The following is a 9,142-nucleotide window of genomic DNA, read 5'->3' on the forward strand; positions in this document are numbered from 1 at the left end:
AGGCACCAAGGGCTCCCCCAACCCCAGGCCTCTCCTCTATTCCTGTCACCAACGCCTGGCTCCACCAGAACCTAATCAAACCCAGGCAGATGACCATATACCAGAAGTAGTAAATATGTACAACTGTTGGCTGAGATTGTTGCAAAAGATAATAAATTGGTTTGTATTCACGAAGTTAAAAAAAAAATTCAACATCTTTGATTTTTTAAAAGCAAATATATTTATGTCTTTCCACTAGAGTATTAAGTATACACAATAAATTCTAGTTTCTTATTAAAAACTAAGATAGATCCAGACTGACAAGTTCAGGACTTTTTCTATAACATTCTCCCCTATATAAGTCAAATTTCAATGTCAAATAAAAGGAAATGTGAAGAAAAATGAATCCAATGCTGTTTCTGAAAAGTACATCTTTGTAACCTATTTATATGAAATCCTGAACACAATTTTGTTCGATTCAGTAAATGTTTATTGAGTACCTACTCAAGCGTGCTGGGCAGAAAATGAGTATTTGTACCTTGCCCAACCAACTCACCTGGATAGAATTCATATAATTGCATGAACAGCCATAACTTAATCAGGTCATCTCATGCTGGATTCTCCCTTTTTTTTTTGCAAGTACAAGGTGAAATTTATTGATGTGGGGCAAGATAGGATTACAGAGCAGCAGCAAGATACAGGTTTACAGAGCAAGATACATACACCACAGATGACGACCGGACCCCTTGCTGTAGCAAAAGAGCTCACAGTGGATTCTAATCCAGTGAAATATCAGGGTGAAGTTGAACCATCTTTCTTTAATCAAGACTACTTTGGCACTCTTGCACAACATTCTGCATTCAGCAGTGACTCAATTGTTGAAGAAATTAATAAATCAGAAAAATCCTAGGGTCAAGTCTTTGTTTTTTTGTTTTTTTAAAAAACTAGTATTCCCACTCTGCCCCCCAGTTTATCTTCACGCTTTTCAAGGTGGGTGCTGTGTGATGTTTCTAACATTTATTTAGTCCCAACAGAGAGAAAAGCATTGGTCTTGGTTGCTTGAGGACACAGAGGAGAATAAAACTTAGTCCCTGCCCTCAAATGTTCATAATCTAACCTTTGATTTTTCTTTTTTCCTTCTGGCATTGCTACTGAAACTCTTTGACCAAACTTTGTACCTTATACTCACTCATTACAGAGTCAGCATTCTGATTCTGTATAGTATAAAGTGGTGGCTCTCAACAGGATTGACTCTACCCCTTTTTGGAAATGTCTAGAGATGTACCCGGGTGTTGTTAAACATCCTACAATGCGTAGGGCAGCCACCACCACAAAGAATTATCTGTTCAAAAGGTTAACAGTGCCAAGGCTAAGAAACCATGATCTAAAGCTTCCATCCCTGGATAAAGCAGTTTCCCTCCTTCAACAAAGTACTCTGTCCACATGCTGTTACCTAATGTGCCCTTACTTACTTTGCAGTTAGTATACCACAGTGCGAGGATGAGGTTTCTCAATGCCAGGTACATGGTGGGGTCTCGAGAATATTCTGGAAACTCATAGAGCTCATCCAGTTCCATCACATCTGGCCTCACACAGAGGGCTTTGCCACACTCATTGGGCTGGTAGAAAGGCTGGAAGTACCGGTTCATGTCTGGAACTGACAGGTGACACAAATGAGCAACTCTGCGAGCTGTGACTTCCAAATCCAGAAGAATCAAAGAGAAAAAACAAACCAAAAAGGATAGCCTAGACAAACCCTGCGGTCTATCCGACATAAATCTCTCTGCTTCCTCCCTCCAAGTTGGTCAAAATACATATGAATTAAATATTTTTTTTCCCAATCTTTCTTCACAAGTCATTTACAACTTTAATTTCTGTAGTATGGAGAAAAATTTTAATTTTTCATTGTAGGAAAAAAACCACATACCATAAAATTTACCATCTTAACCATTTTTAAGTGTACCTTTCTGTAGTATTAAATATATTCAAATTGCTGTGCAACAGACCTCTAGAACTTTTTCATCTTGCAAGACTGAAACTCTATACCTACTGAACACCAACTTCCCATGAGATATATTTTAAAAGTTAACTTTTATGGCATTTTTCTGATTATAAAATAGGTTCACAGAAATAAATGACAATTACTAATCCTTGAATATGTCCAAGTGGAGGGGTTACATTTAGGGGTATACTCTACCCTTCTTTCTGTTTCTACGAATAGAGAATATTATGATGATATTTGTTGTATCTATAATATATTGGATATTAACAACAGATATTGGAAAACTGCTATAAAAGTGCTGTTTTCTAACCTACTTTTTAAAATTTATAGTATCATTTTCCCATGTCACCAACTATGATTTCGATGGCTATATATTTTCTTATTATTTAACCACTCCCCTATTGCTAGGCATTTAAATTTTATCCAATTATTTCACTATTATAAAAAATGCCAAAACAAATGTCTTTGTATATAAACCCTTAGATTTACTTTTGATTATTTATTTAGAACAAATTCCTAGAAATGGCACTGCTGGTCAAAGAGTCTATTTTAAGGTTTTTGATGCACACTGCCAAATCACCTTTCATAAATGTGCACTCTAATAGTATTTGAGTGCCTGTTTCAGTACACCTTCATTAACTCTGGGAATTACAACTTCAGCTTTGATTTCCACAACTACATTTTAAGAGGGCCCAGTGTTATCAAAAACCTTAAGATAGGGCCACAATGCAAAAATCTATTTGTACTATCAAAAATGCAGTTTGTTCATGTACAGGCATTAGAAAATCCAGAATTCTTGCTTCTACACCAAGATTCTAATGGAGAATTTTAAAGATTTCTTTAAAAGTAAATAGTCAACAGCATGCCTGCCCTGACCTGAGGTTTCAAATTTTTTCAAGAGTAGATCATTTTTGCTGAGATCACCAATGACATAATTAGCAGCAGAAAGACTCACAGAAAAAAGGACTGCTCATGTAGTTCAAAACTATTTCCTGATAAGTCAGAGTTCATGTTATCGTTAAATTAGACAGCTATCCAACTTTCAAATAAACACTCATTAAACCCAGTAGGTAATTCATGAGTAAGTGCTGCAGGCCTTCTAGATTCGTCAGAGAAAAATTAACTGCACGCTATACACAAACGACATGACTGATCTACAGGATAACTAAATCCACGAAACAATGTGCTTTATGTCACAGGCTGCTTACATTAAAAAAAATCTTTTGCATTTTGCTCACCCACATTTCCAGGGAGGGGAAGGGAATGGAAGGCAGGGAATACTAGGAACAGCTCTCACCCGGCACAGAGGGGGCTGTCTTGGAGTGCTCCAGCTTCCCCGGGCTGGCATTGCTGCCGGTGGTGGCACGGTTTGTGCTGGTGCAGGAGGGGCTCATGCCAACGCAGTCGGGGTAGTAGGCAGAGAGCAGGGGTGCTGCCACGCTGTCTTTCAGCAAAGGAGGTAGAATGAGCATGGAGTACCACCAATGGTTGGAAACTTCCGACACTCGCTGAGAGGGGCCGAGCAGAAGAGGGAGAAGAACAGACAAGAAGTGTCCATGCAGATTCCGCCAAGGACAGGATACTCTTCATTTCATTCATCTTTAATTAACCCTCTCATTGTGCTTTCTCCCTCTCAATCTTAACAATTCTGCACACACGGATTTTGAAACAAACATGGTCTGATGATACCTGGAAAGAATGTTTCCTAAGCAGAATTCTTTCCGACATACAGCAATAGCCTCCTCCACCCGCCCCCCACCCAAAGCCAGGTAAGTCTTAAAGCTGAGCCATTTACTATACCCCAAGCCTATGTTTAAGCCTGATATGGGAAATACATCTCTTCTTGGTAATCATCTATCATCCACCCCCTTTTACTTAGGATTTCAAGACCGCTGAAATTGAGAAACTGGGCATAAAAAATAATGCTCCTGAGTAGAGGTCAAGCATTACTGATTTTTGCCAAGTGCTACCACAAAGCTTTCAGAGAGAAAACTATACTGCAACCATCAAAGTCAGATGCCAAATGTAGAACTGAACAAAATAAGCTATTTTCAGTCTTCAAATATGTGATCATGTTCCAGAGTTGGTTTAACATATGGAGTCACTGGATCACAGCACCCCCGTGATGGCTAACTGCTGCAATAAAAATAAAACTTACATGGCTTCTGAAGCGACACTGCCACAAAGCCCATGGTAGACAGAAAGCCTTTTTAAAGCACAATCGTAAACATATGCTCCAAGAATTCTAAGAATCTGACACAGGGAACCTTGAGCTCAGGGACCTCCTCTGTAGACAGGTCCCCAGGCTCCATGCAAATGCCATTTGCCACCAAGCAGAAGTTTGCAAACTTGGAGTCTACAGGGTAAATCTGGCTTGAAGATACATTTTGTTTGGTCTTCAGATTTCAGAGTTCAAATGGCAGCAAGCATTTTTCAGTTTACTACAAGCCCTAATATCTCCTATAAATTACTGCCAGCTGCCTCGCACATTCATCTTCCTCAAATATCCTGAAGGTATTTGAGTCTGCATCCTTTGCTCTCAAGACTTATTCTAGGTTTGGCTATCCTGGACCAGCCTACACTGTCCCAAAAGAAGGGGAGCTCCAGCTCCTTTCTAAACACAGGTCTGCCTCTACCAAGCCTCTTCCTACCTCAGTCCCAAGGAAAGAGTAAACAGAATTCAGCCCCTGACACTCTGATTGGACCATGTAGAGGGCAGAAGGCTGGTGCCTTAAAATACATGAACCTGACTCATCCTATTCTTTTCTATTTCATGGGTCACATAGCAGAGTAGGCAAATTGAGTCAAGACCCAAGAGAGGTCCTGCCATCTTGCCACCTCCTCCTAGTCTTTTTTTTTTTTTTTTGAGAAAGAGTCTCGCTCTGTTGCTCAGGTTAGAGTGCAGTGGCATCAGAGCTCACTGCAACCTCAGACTCCTGGGCTCAAGCGATCCTCCTGCCTCAGCCTCCCAAGTAGCTGGGACTACAGGCGTGCACCACCACGCCCAGCTAATTTTTTTTTTTTCTATTTTTAGTTGCCTGGCTAATTTTTTTTCTGTTTTTTAGTAGAGATAGAGTCTCACTCTTGCTCAGGCTGGTCTTGAACTCCTGACCTCAAGCGACCCTCCTGCCTGGGTCTCCCAGAATGCTAGGATTACAGGAGTGAGCCACCCACCCAGCCTCTAGTCTTTCTTTTCCCTAGAAGCCCACTCCAACCCAGCGTCTGCATTAGCATGGGAGAAACTCAAAACAGTGACTAATAAATTAGCATTTGCTCCTGCTAGTCACCATTCCTGTACACCTGGCTAGAATTCTGTCAATATGCCATCAAAAATCCCATTCTTATCTTTAATACATATGCCACTGAAGAAATGATACTTTATGTAGTCAATCCATTAGTGTATTTAATCAAATATGCAGTGTATTGGATTAGTGTTCCCCAAAAATTCATGCCCACCTAGAACCTCAGAAGGTGACTTTATTTGGAAATAAAATCTGTACAGATGTAATGAGTTAGGATGAGGTCATTCTGGAACTGAGAGAGCCCTAAATTCACTATGATTGGTGTCCTTATAGGAAGAGAAGAGACACAGAGTCAGGGAAGACACACAAGGAAGGTGGCCATGTAATGACAGAGGCAGAGATCAGAGTGGTGTGTCTACAAGCCAAGGAAGGCCAAGGATTGCTGACAACCACCAGAAGCTGGAAGAGGCAAGGGAGGATCCTCCCTGGAGCCTCCAGAGGGAGCACAGCCCTGCCAACACCTTGATTTTGGACTTCTGGCCTCCAGAACTGCAGGAGAATACATTTCTGTTGTTTTACGCCAACCAGGTTGTAGTAACTTGTTACAGCAGGCATAGGAAATCTACATACCCACTAGAAATTTAGAAACTGCTTTAAAAGTGACCCTATAATCCACAGAAATAAAAAAAAAAGGTAAATGATTATGGCTATAGACCTGTTCCTGACTTTTTCTTAACTGAACACAAAAATAAGTAACTGGCAGATGAATATCCAGGGACTCTCCCAAATATTTTAAGTTCTTATATCCCATGAATATGGCCTCTGTCCTAAAGTTTGTATTCTTCTGGGTGCAAAACAGTCTCAATATTAGGGGACAGGACAATAAGTACTGCAATTGTATTTAAAGTTATTTTTCCTTTATATAATCTCATCCTTTCTACGTTAAATCCAAAAATTATTTGAGCCACCACTTTATTGTGGATTGAGGGTAAATCTATTATTAAAAATGTGTATATATACGCACATATACATACACACACCCCTTCATATAACAGAATGGATTCAAAGTAGATTTGCCAAGTGTCAATTCTCCCTTTGCCTGAAAATCCATCATAGTCCCTGAGTTTCACACATCTAAAACAACCGCAAATTCATAATCCTAAATCACTAAAAATCAGAATGACTCAGAATTTTAGTAACTGAGAAACCCAGAATTTTAAAAATCGTTTTCTGAAACAGTCACTGGCTCTGGTTACATGGCACATGGAGTTTGTCAACTCAGGTAGCAAAGTTTTATGAAGACACAGGAAATGTGAGGAGGCTTTGCCAGCTGGGGTACTGTTCCCCCTTCACATCTGGGCGTGGCCAGGACAGAGCAGTGAGGCTGAGGTCAGAATGCACAGAAACACTCCTGCAGCTGAAGCCAGGCCAAGACAACCAAATTATGGCCCTCTTGTTCTTTTCTTAGAAGGAGTCAAGTGGAGAAGAGGTCACAAAGTCATCCTTGAAAAACAAGTATAGCAAGTCTGCTCCCTCAAGCACAGCAGGGGAGCAGTGTCTTCCTGTTTATTTCCTTTTAATGTAAAGCAATACTTCACTTTTTTTTTTTTAAGTTGTGGGGGTGGGATCACCCACAATACTAGCATTTTCATAATATTGCTAGCATTTTCATAATATAGTTACTTTAGATTAAAAAGTCTTTGATCAGCAACCAAATAAAGAGAAAGAAACTCATCAAACTGTTACTGTCATTTACTTATAGTACTTATTGAAGGCACAATTAACCCCAATCCGGAATATGCAGAAATACTCACTAGATCCTCTGGGAGAGAACAATGATCTGAGGTCTCAGGCTGCAAAAAGAAAACCAAGTTTTAATTGGGTTTACTTATAAAGTATAATCTTAAGTGTTTATTTACCTTCAATAAGATACCCCTTTTCACCTATTAGACAAGCAAAGAAATAATGTTTTGATAAAATACTGGATAAGTGAGAGTGTGCAGAGACAGGTACTCTCAAAAGATGTTTCTGGTGGAAATAAAGGAATATAACAACTATAGACAGCAATGACAAAATATGAACAGTTTAAAATACACAATTTGCATTATCTTGTATAACCAAAGATACCTATGATATGCCCAGCAATTCTATCCTTGATATATTTTCTAGAGAGACCCTTGTACATGTGCTCCAACAGAAGTATTAAAAAATGTTTGGACCAGGTGTGGTGGCTCATGCCTATAATCCTAGCACTCTGGGAGGCTGAAATGGGAGGATCACTTGAAGTCAGGAGTTCAAGACCTGCCTCAGCAAGAGTGAAACCCTGTCTCTACTAAAAATAAAAAGAAATTAGCCAGACAACTAAAAATGGAAAAAATTAGCTGGCGTGGTGGCACATGCCTGTAGTCCCAGCTACTTGGGAGGCTGAGGCAGGAGGATCACTTGAGCCCAGGAGTCTGAGGTTGCTGTGAAGTAGGCTGATGGCACAGCACTCTAGACCAGGCAACAGATCAAGACTCTGTCTCAAAAAAAAAAAAATTCAAAGGAGCATTGTTTGTAATAGAAAAAAGCTAACAACTCAAAAGTTCATCAACAGTAGAATGGATACCTAGGTCATATAGTCAAACACTGGCATGCTACACAGCAATGACAATGAACTACGACTACACATTACAATGTGGACACACCTCACAAACATTATATTGAGCAAAAGAAGCCAGACCAAATGATTCCATTTACATAAAATTCAAAAACAAGTAAAAAAAAAATTGATAGTTTGTAAGTCAGAAAAGCAGGCAGCTACTCTGAGGAAGAAGGGATGGAGGCTGTGACTAGAAGCAGACCCAGGGGGTTTTTGAGAGGCTGGTGAGTGTTCAATGTCTTCATTGGGATGCGGCTCAACGAATACTTGGTGAAAATTCATTGAGCTGTGCATTTTGATTTGTGCATTTTCTGTTCGAAGGTTATGCTTCACTAAGAAAAGGTATCTAAATAAACTGAAGATTGGTATACCGTATGACCTAGTAATTCTAGTCCGTGGAATCTATTTCAGAGAAATATGTACACTTGCAGGGCAAGAATGCTCACAGCAGCACTGTACATAACAGCCAAAAACTAAAAACAACCATTATGTCCATGAACCCCAGTAAAGATACACTGAAGTACATTCACACAATGTTCTACTACCAGCAGGGAAAATTAACAAAGCAGAGGTTTAGGCATCCACCTGCATGCCTCTCAAAAACCTCAATGTTCAATGAAAAGAGCAAGTTAGAGAGGAACACAAGCAGTGATGACACAATTTAAAACCAGTACAAAAATAGGCAAAACTTAATGTTCAGGATTTCAGAAATATGTCATTAACTCTAACAAAAGCAAGGGAATAATAACTACAAAATTCAGAATGCTGTTTACCCCAGCAGGGAAAAGACAGGGAGTAACTACTAAGGCGCACATTGGGAGGTCTGAAACATTGGAAGTGCTCTGTTTCTTAAACTGGTAGGTACAGGCATGTTTTGCTTTAATTCTTTATTCCTTACATACAAGTTATACATCTTTTTGTGTCTATAAATTATTTCATATGAAAACAACTGGTATATACCCTTTGACACAGAAATTTTACTTCCAGGAATTGATCGTACCAATTATACTCAAAAATGGCATAGATACAAATCTATTGCCTGCAGCCCCATCACTAATAATAAAACAATAAAATAATAATAATAAAAGTCACGTAAATGACCTTCGATGGTGCTTAATTAAGCATGGGACATCCGTTCAGTAGAGTATTTATTAGACAGTCATTAAAGAGAAAGAAGAGATCTTTATGTACTGACATGCAAGCATCTTTAAGGCATATCAAATGACAAGGATCCAGAACAGTGTGTGTAGTTTGCTACTGTTCTCTTTCATATTGTTC

General features: G+C 39.4%; 1 protein-coding gene across 2 annotated transcripts in view; it reads right to left on the reverse strand.

Annotated features, from left to right (window-relative positions):
* The window catches only part of KDM1B (lysine (K)-specific demethylase 1B), a 50,901-nt gene that overhangs the window by 24,092 nt on the left and 17,667 nt on the right, over nucleotides 1–9,142 (reverse strand). For both annotated transcript variants that reach the window (XM_012643264.1, XM_012643263.1), the window contains exons 8-10: nucleotides 7,038–7,076; nucleotides 3,279–3,489; nucleotides 1,452–1,636 (exon numbers count right to left, since the gene is read on the reverse strand). In XM_012643264.1, coding sequence (XP_012498718.1) covers nucleotides 1,452–1,636; nucleotides 3,279–3,489; nucleotides 7,038–7,076 — 435 coding nt within the window. The remainder of the gene's footprint in view (nucleotides 1–1,451; nucleotides 1,637–3,278; nucleotides 3,490–7,037; nucleotides 7,077–9,142) is intronic.

The sequence above is a fragment of the Propithecus coquereli genome, unplaced genomic scaffold (assembly GCF_000956105.1).
Source record: "Propithecus coquereli isolate 6110/MARCELLA unplaced genomic scaffold, Pcoq_1.0 Scaffold194, whole genome shotgun sequence".
In the NCBI taxonomy this organism is placed as follows: domain Eukaryota; kingdom Metazoa; phylum Chordata; class Mammalia; order Primates; family Indriidae; genus Propithecus; species Propithecus coquereli.